At 38.9% G+C, this 15815-nt stretch overlaps 1 protein-coding gene across 1 annotated transcript in view; it reads left to right on the plus strand.

The window, feature by feature from the left end:
- The first annotated feature begins 4033 nt into the window (after positions 1-4033).
- The window catches only part of SEC23A (SEC23 homolog A, COPII coat complex component), a 62127-nt gene continuing 50345 nt past the window's right edge, over positions 4034-15815 (plus strand). The window contains exons 1-5 of the mRNA XM_068545998.1: positions 4034-4199; positions 9717-9958; positions 11700-11757; positions 11968-12054; positions 12971-13207. Coding sequence (XP_068402099.1) covers positions 9738-9958; positions 11700-11757; positions 11968-12054; positions 12971-13207 — 603 coding nt within the window. The 5' untranslated portion in view covers positions 4034-4199; positions 9717-9737. The remainder of the gene's footprint in view (positions 4200-9716; positions 9959-11699; positions 11758-11967; positions 12055-12970; positions 13208-15815) is intronic.

Consider the following 15815-nt stretch of genomic DNA (forward strand, 5'->3'; position numbering starts at 1 on the left):
TTAATTAAAAAAAAAAGAAAGCCAATAAATATTGTTTTTGGAGTTTCTCCCTTTTCCCAATTCATAGTCTGACTCCTTTCTCAGGAGCTCAAGAAATTTTCCATTCTCTAAAATGGCCATACTACCCAAAGCAATCTACAGATTTAATGCAATACCTATCAAATTACCAATTACATTTTCCACAGAACTAGAACAAATAATTCTAAAATTTATATGGGACTGTAAAAGACCAGCAATCCTGGCAAAAGAACAAAGCTGCAGGCATAACCTTCTCAGACTTCAGACAATACTACAAAGCTATAGTAATCAAAACAGTGTGGTATTAGCACAAAAACAGACATGTGGATCAATGGAACAGAATAGAGAGCCCAGAAATAAACCCACACATCTATGGTTAATCAATCTTGGACAAAGGAGGCAAGACTATACAATGGGGAAAAGACAGTCTCTTAAGCAAGTGGTGTTGGGAAGGCTGGACAGCAGCATGTAAATCAATGAAATTAGAACACACCCTCACACCATACACAAAAATAAACTCAAAATGGCTTAAAGACTTAAATATAAGACATGACACCATTAAAGTCCTAGAAGAGAACATAGGCAAAACATTCTCTGACATAAATCAGACTGACCTAATCAAAAGAATACATATACGTATACAAATATATATTGTATATATATTATATATATATGTGAATCACTTTGCTTGACAACAGACCCGAAACTAACATAACATTGTAAATCAACTATACTTCAATTAAAAAAAAAAAGAAATTTTCCATTCTCTCTCTATTCTTCCTCAGATCAAAACCTCTTAACTTTCAGTATATTCGAAAAACTAGTCTTTACCATTTACCATCTGGGTCCAATGGATCCTTTCTAATTTTTATATCTTTAAGTCATTTCATGAATAATTTATACACAGAGTAAAGGGATATTCAATAAAGCTGTTATAAAAAAAGAGTAAAGGGATAATGAAAAACAACTTTATTGGACATTTAAGTAAGTATCTGAACATAGAAAACCCTAGTTTTTATTCCATATTTTCCTGGTTTTGAAGATATATCCAAAATGGGCAATGTCCTCTAAATGCAACTACCTACACATTACCCATGATGCTGAGTCTGGAGCATACTCATCTTGTAAATAGTGACTGCAGATTCCAAATACATCACTACTACATACTAGCTTATTGTTGCTTCTGGTTCTTTTTGCAGTTGCATTATCAAAATACAAGACTTGAAGAATTTTTTGAAACCTTTAAAGGCTCATCATTTTGTTGAAGAGAGGACAGCCATCTTCTTTGCTACCTAGTTGCAAAACATTTGTATTTTTAGTTTTATAAATGATCAACTCAAAGAATTTTTAATTTCTAGATTATCTATTTCCTTCTTATCATCTTGGTATACACAACTGCAACTAGCATTTGTGCACTTAAGAATCATATCAAGTAAATGTATCCATATAAACATCATAAAAGGTGAAAGAATACTATCATATGTGCTCTTAGCAAAATGAGATCATCCAGATGTTTGCTGCAAAATCTTGTGGAATGAAGTTATTCCTTTTGAATGAGTAAGTAGATGAGAATACCACATTTTCTTTTTGTCCTTAGAAATATATTGTTAACTCATTAATTCTTGAGTTTGAAAAATTCATTTAGGAGGTGGTCATCTAAAGATTCCTAGTCTAAGATTATTAGGGTCTAGAGTGCTGTTCTCTATCTCTGCATTAATCTTCTGAATTCTGAATTCTCAACTATATTCAATGAGAGCTAAAGCATAGTACAAAGATCTAGAAAGATGCTGCAGTACTTTGAGCATTGCAAAAAGAAATCTGAAGGATAATGCAATAGTGATGACTTACTTCACTATTTTATCATCTTAGGTAATTCTATCATTTTCCATTTTCTTATTATTTTAGTATATTTTGAAGCATGGTTTGGAACAATTAATGAGTAATGATGAAATAATTCCATGGATGATGAAGTAGGTGAATGTTGCAAGACATAGGAAAAATAAGATCAGTAAGATTCCATGATGTATCCTAGATTTACAAGAGTCCAAAGGACCCATATGACCACTGTAAATAGAGTAAGTTTTATCCTATTTTTTTAAAAAATAAGTTTTCTCTTTTTTTTTTGGAAGACCTTTAAGAAAGAATAAAAGTCATGAAAAAAATCAATCCTTACAAATAGTACTCCCAAAAGAGGAAATCTCAGAAAACTAAAGTTGGGTCTAATAGATCCTGATGATATGTACAAGGGTTAAACTCTTAAACTCATTCACCTTTAAGCACATAAAGACATATGAATGAATTTGTTACCCATCATAGCATTTATTTCATTGTAATAGGAAACAAAAGCCTTTTGTTCAGCTGAAAACATAGGCATTATGACTTCTTAGACTTCATTGAGCTGGATGGCAAAGATCCCTTTCTGGGGACCATAAAATGAATGAAATTACCGAAGGTGCTATACTTTGGTGTATTCCTCACTGAATTCCAGGATCCCGGTGGATCCTCTCATCTATGTCTATTTACCCTACTCATTCCTAGATCTTGTTTCTTTTTGCGACTGTCCTTATTCCACCTTTATATCATTGTCTACAGCTAATTACTTGCTGTACTTTCAGCCAGGAATCCTTGTTAAGGTAGTATCCTGAGCCCACTTTATTTGCAGGCCTATACAGAATTTTGGCTTTTGATTCCCATTTCCTCTTCAGGATTGTATTAAAATTTGATAAGCAAACTCATACTCTTTTACCTTACAAAACAAGCTTAGAGGAAGTAAAATATATGTTTGCTGCATAACTTATTTCTTGTGAATATAAGCTTGGAAGAACAAAAAATTGATCTTTTTCTCTATTCCATAAAATGCTTATAGGGCTAAGCTTTGCAGGATTTTAGGTGTTGTCCTATCTGGAAATAATTCCGTGAGCAACCCCTCACTGAAGGGTGGGGTTGCCTGAGACCACCAAGCTCGAATGCCTTTCCAACCAGTTTCTGTCTGTCCTATTTTGCTCAGTTCTTTTCTTGGAAAGAGAGCAGAAAACACATCAAGATTAATCAGCCAAAGATTGTAGTGTGTGTGTATGTTTGTGTGTGTGTGTGTGTGTGTGTGTGTTTGTGTGTGTAGGGGGAGAGGTGGCAGAGGCAGTGTAGGAGGAAAGAGGTAAACTGACTAGGAATACATGAATAGTGTATAAATAGTATATAAATTCTTCCAGACCAGACATTTGGCTGTTTTGCCTACATCGTATCACAGCATCGCTACTGTGCCTGGCACAAAGTAGATAGATGTTCAGTAAATGTTTGTTGCACTAAGTGAAAGAACGAACTTCTCACTTTGCTTTCTCAGGGGCGATGCAGCCTGTGTTTCTTGGAATCAACCCGGTCCCTAGAGGAGAGGATGTCCTAGAGCAGGGGTCCCCAAGCCCCCACCCTCACCTGTCTGCGGCCTGTTAGGAACCCGGCTGCACAGCAGGAGGTGAGCAGCGCGGAGTAATGGACGCTTAATCCACCGCTCCCCATCGCTCCCATTACCGCCTGAACCATTACCCCTCCACCCCTGAAAAATTATCTTCCACAAAACCGGTCCCTCGTGCCAGAAAGTTTGGGGACCACTGTCCTAGAGGACACCTCCATTTCTCTCAGCAAGCTGAGGAGTCTGGCGACAGAAGGTCACACATCATGAGACCCGCGGGGAGTGGGATCCGCCATGGCTCCGGGAAGAGGGGACCGGAGCGCCATGGCGCACCCCACCCTCGCGCTCCTGTTCCACCAGGTCCCGCGCCCCTCCCCGCCCCTTCTGAGTACCCCTGTTAGGTTTGTCATTGTCACCCCGCCCCTCCAGCTCTGGTACCCGCCTCTTCCCCTCCCTTTTCCCCTCCCCATCCCCTCCCCCCGCTCCGCCCTGGTCCCGCACCCTCCCCTTCAGTTCCCTGGCCCGGTCGCCCCGCCCCCAGAACCGTCCCCTCCCCCTCCCTCCCCCTCACGCCCCGCCCCTCCCCCCCCCCCCCCTTTGACGTGGCAGAAGCGGCACCAGCCATGTTAGTCCCGCAGAGTTCTGCGCCGAGGCCGGGGGCGGGGCGGCGCCGGCCCTGATTGCGGTGCCACGGCTGCTCTGGCTCGGCGGAGAGGGCGGATTTTGTAAGGCAGAGGCTGCGACAGGCGCGGATCTCGTACGTGGTGGCTCTGTGGTAAGGATCCACTTCAGGGCTGCCTCCTCTCGGCTCCCTTGGGGGTCCGCGGGCGCTCAGTGGGAGGCGGGGGAGGGGCGGCTGTGCGGCGGCGGGTCCGCGGGCCGGGGTCTCAAGGGTGGTGCCTGCTCTGCCGTCTTGGTGCCCCGGGGCGGGCGGGGTGCGCAGGGGCTGCGACCCGGCCCGGCGGGGCTGCCTGGAACCCTGAACTTGTCACCCGCTCACCCACCACCCTCTGCTTAGTTCTGTCTGGGCCTGGGAACCTGGTCCCCTCACCCACCTGCCCTGTATCAGGTGCGAAAGATGGGAGTCGGGTGAAAAACAGCTGTTTGGGCACCTCCCCCAGCACCCCACCCTCCGCTCCCGGCCGATCTACCTTCCCCACCCCACCCCATCACCGCTTCTGGGTACTTTGACTTCTTGGTTCATTCCCTGCCTGAGCTGAGGAGCCCTAGACTTTGAACCGAGGTGACTTCGTCACCCGTAGTTCGGCCTTGGGGGTTAAAGGGGATAAGGAGAAAAGTGCCAGGTATAGCTAACACCTTGGGCCTTGATTACAAATAGACTTCAGTTATCAGATTAGGCCACTTGTACCTACTTCATTCAGCCCTAAGTGTTTTCCCGTTTTGGTGGGAAGGGAAAAGTCATAGTAAATCTGCATGTAATCACTGGATTGAGTAAGTTGAATTCGTGTTTTCACGTGAACTTCTTCAACTTACACCCCTCAAAGTCGTGGATAACTAGCCAAGTTAAATTGGTTAAAAGAAGTTTTAGATTTAAATATAGATTTAAATATAAATGCGTGTTGTCTTCCTTGTCTCCCTTCTCCACTAGTCTAATGGACATCATTTTGGAAGTCCAGTCATTTTTAATTGGCTCAGAATTTTAGATTTAGAAGGGGTCTTGTAGTTTTCTAACCCAAACCCCTGATCTTACAGATGAGAAATTGAGGATCAGAGGGGTTAAGCTATTTTTCCAATATAATAAATCTAGTCATGGGAAGTAGTTGAAGACACTTCATTGAAGATTTTAGGACAGAAAAGTGGGAGAGGCACATGTAATTGTTAACAAATATATCTGATGGGAAGGAACTCAAATTTTACTTGCAATTTACAATGTTTTGCACTTAGTTATCTATAAATGGGCTAAAATCGGAATATTTAAAAACTTTTAATTATTACTGAATAGGTAAAGCCTTTTAAAATACTGTGGGCACATATCTGATGTTCTAGGTTAAAGTGACTTAATGCTTCTTTGCTTTTAGTTATACCATGAGAAAGTATTTAACTAAAGTAACTCCCAATGATTATAAGTTGTGCTGAAAAATGAGACATTTCTTTAGAATGGTCTTTTGTGTTTGTACCACTTAAAAAAAAATATAGCGACTAGTATATTAAGTGTGCATCCTAATATAGTGTTTGAATCGTATTTATTTAGTTTTATGCTTTTAGACAAACATAATATCAGGGGAGAGAATGCTTATCAAATAATGCCATTTTATAAAAAGCTGGTTTGTAAAAGGACTTTATTTCAGATATGCTATTGTTGAATATGGGACCAAACCTGGCAAAATTTGTACTAGAATGAGTGATTTTAAGATTGAGTAATTTCTCCCTTGGAAAGGTGAGGGAAGTTGGGGGGGTGTTTTGCATGCCTATGTAATTGGACCAGTTAAGAAGAAACAGGTGGGACTTTTTCAAACCACTGCTGGAAAGTGAGAAGGTAAGAAATAAATGTGATTTAGTGAACAAATATGATCTTAGAGGAGAGAGACTGAGAGGAAAAAGAGTGAGGAAGAGGAAAGGAATTGTACTCAGTCAGGTGATATTTAGTATGTCTCAATAAAAAGTAAGGATGGGGCTTCCCTGGTGTCACAGTGGTTGAGAATCTGCCTGCCAATACAGGGGACACGGGTTCGAGCCCTGGTCTGGGAGGATCCCACATGCCGCGGAGCAACTAGGCCCGTGAGCCACAATTACTGAGCCTGCGCGTCTGGAGCCTGTGCTCCGCAACAGGAGAGGCCACAATAGTGAGAGGCCCGCGCACCGCGATGAAGAGTGGCCCCCACTTGCCGCAACTAGAGAAAGCCCTCGCACAGAAAGGAAGACCCAACACAGCCATAAATAAATAAATAAATAAATAAAATTAAAAAAAAAAAAAAGTAAGGATGTGGAGTTACAGTCCAGGTTTTGTTACCTGTTGTAGAAACTTAAATCTGGCTGTTGCCTGTGTGTAGATGTCTTCATGCTAAGTTTCATAGAGCCTTTCTCTACTAGGCTCCCAGATTTTGAATTAAGCCCTAGAGTCCTAAGGAGGTGATTCTCAAGACCTCATTATACTCTTTTTCTGTTTTTTTTTTGAAGAATGGATGCACTTATAAATTTATTTATTTTATTTATTTATTTTTGGCTGCATTGGGTCTTCGTTGCTGCGCGGGCTTTCTCTAGTTGCGGCAAGCGGGGGCTGCTCTTCGTTGAGGTGCACAGGCTTCTTATTGCAGTGGCTTCTCTTGTTGCGGAGCATGGGCTCTAAGCACATGGGCTTCAGTAGTTGCAGCACGCGGACTCAGTAGTTGTGGCTCACAGGCACGGCCTGTGGGATCTTCCTGGACCAGGGCTTGAACCCGTGTCCCCTGCATTGGCAGGAGGATTCTTAACCACTGCACCACCAGGGAAGTCCCAAGAACTCTTTATACTCTTAAGCATTATAAAGCGTATAATACTTAAGAGTATTATAAGATCCAGAAAAAAAAGAAAAACCTTAATAGAAGACAGGTAGATTTTTATATCTACTGCTTTGCAGTCTATTGTAATATGTTGTTTTGGTTGAATTGTGTGAAGGAAGTCTGGCTTCACATAGGTACGTAGTTGGAAAAAGGAGAGAGAATATTAATAGCTTTTTCGTATTAAAAAATATGCATATTCTTTGATACTATACCCAAACTCGACAGTTTTAATTAAGAAATCAAGGGTTAATTGCAGTGTGGAGTCTGAAACCTTAAAAATGAACTTCTTGTACTTATTGCGTTATAACCCATTGGTCTATCCTACACTTTGAATGGATCATTTACCCATGCATGATTTTGTAACATCATGAACAGATCATTTGGGAGATCTTGCTTCACTGAATAATGTGTATCTTCCAAATGTTGGCATGTTTCATTACACAATATATAAAAGATCATATTATTATCACTACTGGTCTCATCAGCAAAATCTTTACATATTAGGAAGTTGTGAAGCTTATGGTATTAGATACAAGTTTTCAAAAATTTTAATTTTTTAATTTAAATTTGAGAAAGCTCAGATTTTATCATTGGCAACAAATACTGTGAATGGTTTTGCAGGTGACAGGCTCACTTCATCCATTTTTAAGAAAATATATAACAAATACCTAAGTACTAGTTATATACTATTCTTGGAGAATTGAGAAAATAGTCACTCAAAACATTTTTTGTGTTTTGTCGTTCAAATGAACAACCCTGATTGGTTGAGGATATTTTAATAGTCTTTTGATGCTTTTTGGTGATGCATTTTAGATGTATCTCAGATTATAGATGCAATTAAGTAATAAACAGAAAACTTCATTTGCTTTATGTTCTGTAGAAATAATGGGAGGGATTGCATACTCCTAGAATTTACACTCACATCTGTAGCATGGAAGCTGTTGCTAAAAACCATTTCTCTCCCAGAAGAGGTTGTTTCTCCTCTTATTGTTGCCTGTGTTAAAACTGAGGTTGGCATCTTCTAACTCCTCTCTGATTATCCCAGACCTTTGTTTTATCATTATCTTTCAACAGCCACTTTTTCTTGAAAGCTCATATTATCTTTCTCAAAGCTGTCTCCTGTATTTAGCTTTAAAATAATCTTTTCTAAACAAATCTAGATATCTTAGGATTTCTCTCTACCCTTTATCAATCTCTGAAAAATACATGATCGCTTTTGAATAGCATAAAATTCCTTAGTTGTCTCTGAAATTCTGGTAGGAAGAAATAGTGTTTAATTTTTATTTTATTATTATTATTATTATTTTTTTTAATTTTTATTTATTTATTTATTTATTTTATGGCTGTGTTGGGTCTTCGTTTCTGTGCGAGGGCCTTCTCTAATTGCGGCGAGCGGGGGCCACTCCTCATCGCGGTGCGCGGGCCTCTCACTATCGCGACCTCTCTTGTTGCGGAGCACAGGCTCCAGACGCGCAGGCTCAGTAACTGTGGCTCACGGGCCCAGTCGCTCCGCGGCATGTGGGATCTTCCCAGACCAGGGATCGAACCCGTGTTCCCTGCATTGGCAGGCAGACTCTCAACCACTGCGCCACCAGGGAAGCCCTATTTTATTATTTTTTAATTGCGATATAATTGACATATAACCTTTCTTTTAGAGAAGGGAAAGGTCTTAGCTGCTTAAGATACTTAAGATTTGTTAAGCCTCACTTTCTGTAATTTGTATTACTAAAATATATTTGGACATTTTTCTAAAATTAAAATTGTTATTGTATCTAATAATACCTTTTCTTCCCTTACTTATATTTTAGAATCAGTTCCTCATCCCATTGTTGTTCTTAGCTACTTCAGCATCCATGTTGCCTCTGTTGGCACCCTACCTTCATAATTCTTCGGTTCTTTATGCCATTCATCTCTCCCACAAGTCTTTTAGCCAGCCACATAGTACTTGAAATTCTATCTTCTCAGACCTTTAAATTTTACAATTTCCTTGCATCACTAACCACTGTTGCATTTTGAGAGCATGAGATAGATAGAACTGCTTCCCAGGTAGGAGAGCTGGCATCCTAGTCAGGAAGCTAAAGAATAACAAGATGGAGATGTCTCTTGACACTGGGCACTAACCAGAGTGGCATCTCCCTCTTCCAGTGGTAAAGTTAAATGATTATATTGAAATTATATATCTCAAATTAGAGTTTAAAATACTCTCTTAAGTTGGAATGTTAAAAGTATTCTGAACTAAGTTTCTGCAAGAGAGGTTAAATGATGCATGATAAAAAAATTACCTGTCTAAAATAGAAGTACCTAGTTTTAGAAAAATATTTTTGTTTTGCACCCTTAAATATTCTCTTCTAGCAAGTTTAGTGGAAACTTACTACTTTCTGGGTAGAAAAGCATGTGAGTTTTAGAATTTAATGTTTTTGACAATCTATTTATTAGAATAATGTAACTCACAAGGCTGATACGGAAAACTTAGGATCTAGATTTTCCCCCATTTTTGCCTTAAATCAATAGGACATCTATTTTATTATTTATTATTTTTTGCCGTAGTTTTTTTTGAGAGTGAATAAAAAAGGATAAAATACCTCTCATTGGGCCTAATAGGCATTGGGTTCTGTAGAGCCATTCATTATTTTGTTTTAATTGTGGTCATTGTTGTTTGCTAATTTTTTTTGAGATAAATATTTTCATTTGGCTATGATTTCTAATGGATTAATATTGCTGGAAGTGGGAAAAACATACTTATTTTGAATTTTCTTAAGAGGATTTAAAAATATCCTTTAATTTTGTTACAGAAATAAGAATCAAGGTCTACAATGACAACCTATTTGGAATTCATCCAACAAAATGAAGAACGAGATGGAGTCCGATTTAGTTGGAATGTTTGGCCATCAAGTCGACTGGAAGCTACAAGAATGGTCGTTCCAGTAGCAGCCTTATTTACACCACTGAAGGAGAGACCAGATTTGCCACCCATTCAATATGAACCTGTTCTGTGTAGTAGGACCACTTGCCGTGCAGTTTTGAATCCTTTATGGTAATTAAAGTATATGGAAAAAACTAATGTGTCACTATGATTAAAAAAAAAATGTAGTTTCTTTCTTGCTCATTTATATAAAAATGTCTTTGTTTTTGTTTATAGTTATTTTTTCAAATTAAGGTAGTCAGATCCAAAGAGCTATAAAATTTTAGGATCATGCTAGTTGTAGTGAGTTGATAAGAAACCAAATGCGAAGTTGTCACTGTGTAAACTGTTAGATTCTATCAGTATTCTCTAGATACTGATGCTGGCAATCATCCCATCTTGTGTCATTTGAAAAGTCATAGTTGAGTGGTATGGTGTTTGAAAAATGTTATGATTTCTTGTTACATAAGCCAGACTCTCAAGAATTAACTTTTATTCCTCTTTCTGCTCCCTCTCTCTCCACTCAGTCCACTAGCAAATCTGGTCGATTCCATCTCCAGAACCATCAGGATTCTGTCTCTTACTCTCTGCTAGAACATGGTACTTCAAAATATACCATCTTTTTCCTGGATGGTTTCATTATCCTCCTAACTGGTCTTCCTGTTTCCATTCTTGCTTTTCAGCAGTCTCTTCTCCACTCAGAAGCTAGAGTTTTACAAATGGATATTAGATTATTAAAATCGTTCAATAGCTACTTATCACACTGGAATGAAAAATCCATATCCCTTATCAAGACCTATAAAGCCCTATATGATCTATCCTCTGTGTATTTCTGCCTTAATCTTGTATCACCCATTTTCTTTATTTTCATCTGCATTATGCCTTACCCTCTCTCTTATCCTTGGATATACCTAACTTACTTCTACCACAGACTTTGTGCAATAGCTATATGTGCTGCCTGGATTGCTTTGCCCCCAGATTTTCCTATGACTGGTTTCTTTTCAATTCGATTACATGTCAGTTGTTTATTTTTTTATTTTTTATTTTTTTGGCTGCGTTTGGGTCTTCGTTGCCGCGCGCGGGCTTTCTCTAGTTGCGGCGAGAAGGCTCTTTGTTGTGGTGCGCAGGCTTCTCATTACTGTGGCTTCTCTTGTTGTGGCACGCAGGCCCTGGGGCGTGCGGGCTTTAGTAGTTGTGGCTCACGGGCTCTAGAGCACAGGCTCAGTAGCTGTGGCGCACGGGCTTAGTTGCTCCGCGGCATGTGGGATCTTTCCAGACCAGGGATCGAACCCGTGACCCCTGCATTGGCAGGCGGGTTCTTAACCACTGCGCCACCAGGGAAGTCCCTCAGTTGTTTATTAATGAAGGCTTTCCTTTAAAGTAGCCCTCCCAAATACATTCTCATGTCCTGCTTTGTAATCTTTAATCTTTATTATCACTATCTAAAAGTATCTTCTGTGATATATATCACAGATATAAACTCTGTGATAGCAGGGACCTTTGATCTTGTTTACTTCTTTATCATCAGCACCTAGAATAATGGCATTCAATAAATATATTTTTATTGAATAAATGCTTTCTAGATCTGAGTTTAGAAGTTACTGAGCCATTTGGAGAAAAAAATAGGATTATCTTAATTTTATTGTTGATATTTGTGATATATTAAAAGTTACAATATATTCATTTTGGTGAACTTGTATGTGTTAAAAGTATGAATTAAATAATGGCAACACCTAAAAATACATGGCTTTTAAAGATTGCTTTGATATCAACTTGAATGTATTCATTTTCAGAAAGAAATTAATTTTATTGAAATTAGGATTATTGTACAATTTAACTGAACCATGAGCTATTGTATCTTTTCTTAAAACAGTCAAGTGGATTATCGAGCAAAACTCTGGGCTTGCAACTTTTGTTATCAAAGGAATCAGGTAAGAAAACCCCTGTTGCATATGTTAATGCTATAATACTGCTCTAAATATGCAGAAAGATGCATATTTAAAAATAAAGATGAAATAACTTTATATATGATGAAACTATCCTTTTTAATAATTAAATGATCAGGAAATAATTATTTTCAGTTTAAAATTTCATTACTCACAAATAATTTGTTAAAATGTTTTGTTTTTTTCTACCTGCAGTTTCCACCTACTTATGCTGGTATATCTGAACTGAATCAACCTGCTGAACTTTTACCTCAGTTTTCTAGCATTGAATATGTAGTTCTGGTAAGAACGTAAGAGTAACTCTTTAAGAAATTTAAAATATCCAGTAATTTATACCAAAATAACTGTTAAATTGAGCTGACTTAAAAGGCATCATTCTTGATTCTTACATTGAATTGATTGAGAATTTCAAAGGTAAGAACTGTCAAGGTCAGTTTGAGTAAGGTAATTTCTGTTGTAGTTATTTGAAAGGTGGCCAAGGTATTGGGTGGGGTGGTGTGGTTTGCTATACCGAATAGATCAATAAACAGTAAAGTATCAATTTTGCTTTGTAGTTGGAAGGTCAATTACAAATACTTGGTCAGTATGATGCTAGAGCCTAATGATATATTCCCAAGTCTAATAATGAAATTACTCTTGCATTGGCCCTTGTTAAGAAAATCATTTTTCTTCCCTTTCTGAACAGCTTTACATAGTTATTTACATATTTAAGTATTAAGGTAATATTTTTTATGAATGTTGTAGAGAAACCAGAATATGGTTCACTGAGCCAGTCAGTAATTTGTCCACTCTGGCTAGTTTCCAGTTCTCTTAAAATCCAATTCAGGGTTAGATAATTATTTTATAAAAATCACCTAATTTTGCTTTTAAGCTTTATAGTTACTATTTTCTTATTTTAAAAGAAATAAATGCTTGTTATAAGAAATGAAACCTCATGCAGTTAAGTAAAATTGAAAGTGAAAATCTCCTTCATGTAACTATGAATAATGTTTTTAAACTGAATTTTTCACTTGATGATGTCTTGGATATCTCTCCATGCATATATAACCTGTTTCATTTCTGAAATGGCTTTATTAGGATTCCATTGTGTAAATGTATTGTAAATTATTTAATTAGTCCTCTGCTGATTATCCTGTGTATTGTGCTGAAGTGTTAATACTTTTAAAACATTTTTTTTTATCGCACCATTTTTTAAAAGCGTGGTCCTCAGATGCCTTTGATATTCCTCTATGTGGTTGATACTTGCATGGAAGATGAAGACTTACAAGCCCTGAAAGAATCTATGCAGATGTCATTAAGTCTTTTACCACCTACAGCTTTGGTTGGCCTAATTACTTTTGGGAGAATGGTGCAGGTTCATGAACTTGGATGTGAGGGCATTTCAAAAAGCTATGTCTTCAGAGGAACAAAAGATCTGTCTGCCAAACAACTCCAGGTAAACAACAAGAATGGTAGTTTTAGACTGTTTGTGCACATCACTCTATGTATGTCTATAAATGCCTTCTATATATAAGTTTCTAGAAAATATTATGAATGACTAATATAATTGTATTATAACAAAGCCTTTAGTGTTGGCCTCAGCGTTCTTTCATTTGCCTTAAATTTTTATTGTAGAGATTGAAGACCCTTCACTTTTGAAGTATTTTTAAAATTTAGAGTGAAACTGAAGCTATTTTACTAGAGATTTGAAGGGCTTATAGAAGAGTCATGCTGAAGACTGAGAGAGGGCAACCACAGAATTTTAGCTTTTGTTTCTTTACATCTCACTTAGGCACTAAACACTTTGTGTTTGGCAAGGGGGCATATTTTAAGGCTTGAGAGTTAATAGGTGAACCATGAGTATATATATTTTTTCACACACTAGGACATTTTTATCTTTGGGGCAAATTGAAGCTTTGTCTTCCAACGCAGGGAGTTATGTGTAACATACTAGGATCATCTTGGTGTATTTTTCAAAATCTTTTCCTGTCCAGAGATTTTGATAGATCCTAAGAGAGTGAGTGAATATGTGCTTCAACTGGAAGATAGTTGAGAGGGTAGAGACTGTTCATGTAAGCGTTTTGAAAAACTTTCTAAGTGATTCTTTTTTTAAAATTAAGTAATTAGTTAATTTTTGGCTGCGTTGGGTCTTCGTTGCTGTGCACGGACTTTCTCTAGTTGTGATGAGTGAGGGCTACTCTTCGCTGCGGTGCATGGGCTTCTCATTGCGGTGGCTTCTCTTGTTGCCGAGCACGGGCTCTAGGCGCACGGGCTTCAGTAGTTGTGGAACGTGGGCTCAGTAGTTGTGGCTCGTGGGCTCTAGAGTGCAGGCTCAGTAGTTGTGGCGCACAGGCTTAGTTGTTCCGCGGCATGTGGGATCATCCCGGACCAGGGATCAAACTCATGTTCCCTGCGTTGGCAGGCGGATTCTTTTTTTTTTTTTAATAAATTTATTTATTTATTTATTTATTTTTGGCTGCGTTGGGTCTTCATTGCAGTGTGCAGGCTTCTCATTGCGTTGGCTTCTCTTGTTGTGGAGCACGGGCTCTAGGCCTGCGGGCTCAGCAGTTGTGGCTCGTGGCTTTAGAGTGCAGGCTCAGCAGTTGTGGCGCACGGACTTAGTTGCTCCACGGCATGTGGGATCTTCCCGGACCAGGGCTCAAACCTGTGTTCCCTGCATTGGCAGGCGGATTCTTAACCACTGTGCCACCAGGGAAGTCCCTCTAAGTGATTCTTATACAACCCCCAGTTGAGAAATTACCCTGATTGGTAAGCCTGGTATAAAGTAGACAGATATGAAATCAGACTTTGGAGGCATCCAGGTAGCCCAAAATGAAAAAAAAAAAGATTTTGAGGATGACTAGTTTGAAGCTTAGCAGACTGGGATAGTGGTGCCGCAGTTAACCGAGGCAGGAAATACTGGAGGAATATGCAGGTTTGGAGGGGGAGGATAAATGAACAGTGAATATGATAGTGAATCATAGTAGTGACTAAGATTTGAAGAAGTGGGGAAAATTAGAGTCTGTGTTCTTTCAAGAGGTTTGTTTTTGAAGGTAGGGAAGGAGATAGTGTGAAAGTTTGAGAGAGAGAGGACTGAGTTAAAGAGGTTTACTTTAGGAGGGACACTTGAATGTGTTTATACACAAAAAGAAAGAGACTAAAGAGGGTGAGTGAAAGCAAGAGTGAGATGAGGAGAGGGAGCTTTCACAAAACATGACAGGGCTTCCTTCAGGAGCATAAGAAGCAGAGTACCTTGAAGGGGAGGATCACTTGTTTCCATGAGACAAGAGAGAGTGGGCAAGTTTTAACCTCTATGTACCTTAGTTTTTTCATGTGTAAAGGGAGATAATAATAGTATCTATCTTACAGGGCAGTCATGAAAATTAAATGGATTGTGCTTTTAGTAATCTTTATTTATTTATTTATTTATTTATTTTTATATTTATTCTTGTCTGTGTTGGGTCTTCGTTTCTGTGCGAGGGCTTTCTCCAGTTGCGGCAAGCGGGGACCACTCTTCATCGCGGTGCACGGGCCTCTTCACTATCGCGGCCTCTCTTGTTGCGGAGCACAGGCTCCAGACGCGCAGGCTCAGTAATTGTGGGTCACGGGCCTAGTTGCTCCGCAGCATGTGGGATCTTCCCAGACCAGGGCCTGAACCCGTGTCCCCTGCATTAGCAGGCAGATTCTCAACCACTGTGCCACCAGGAAAGCCCGGATTGTGCTTTTAGATGTTTGCTATTACTGTTATTTTTAAACAGTAAATTTATTTAAAGTAGTTTATTTCTAGTTCTGACTGCAGAATACCTTTTACTTAAATTATGTAATACGTATGTAATACATAAAACATCTGCCTTTTTGAAACAATGAATGCATGCAAACTAAATTTTTTTCTCCATCAAAATGTTTTTATCTTCCTTCTCTACCCATCTTGTTGAAGAGAGCCTGGTCTTTGTTCCCCAAATAGTTCTGGATTCAAATCTTAAACTCTTCTAGTTGTGTGATCTTGGGCTGATCTCTTTGCTTGTTTTCTCCTCCTCTATGGAAAGGAATAAACAATACCTATT

The sequence above is a fragment of the Eschrichtius robustus genome, chromosome 1, assembly GCF_028021215.1.
Source record: "Eschrichtius robustus isolate mEscRob2 chromosome 1, mEscRob2.pri, whole genome shotgun sequence".
Taxonomy (NCBI): Eukaryota; Metazoa; Chordata; class Mammalia; order Artiodactyla; family Eschrichtiidae; genus Eschrichtius; species Eschrichtius robustus.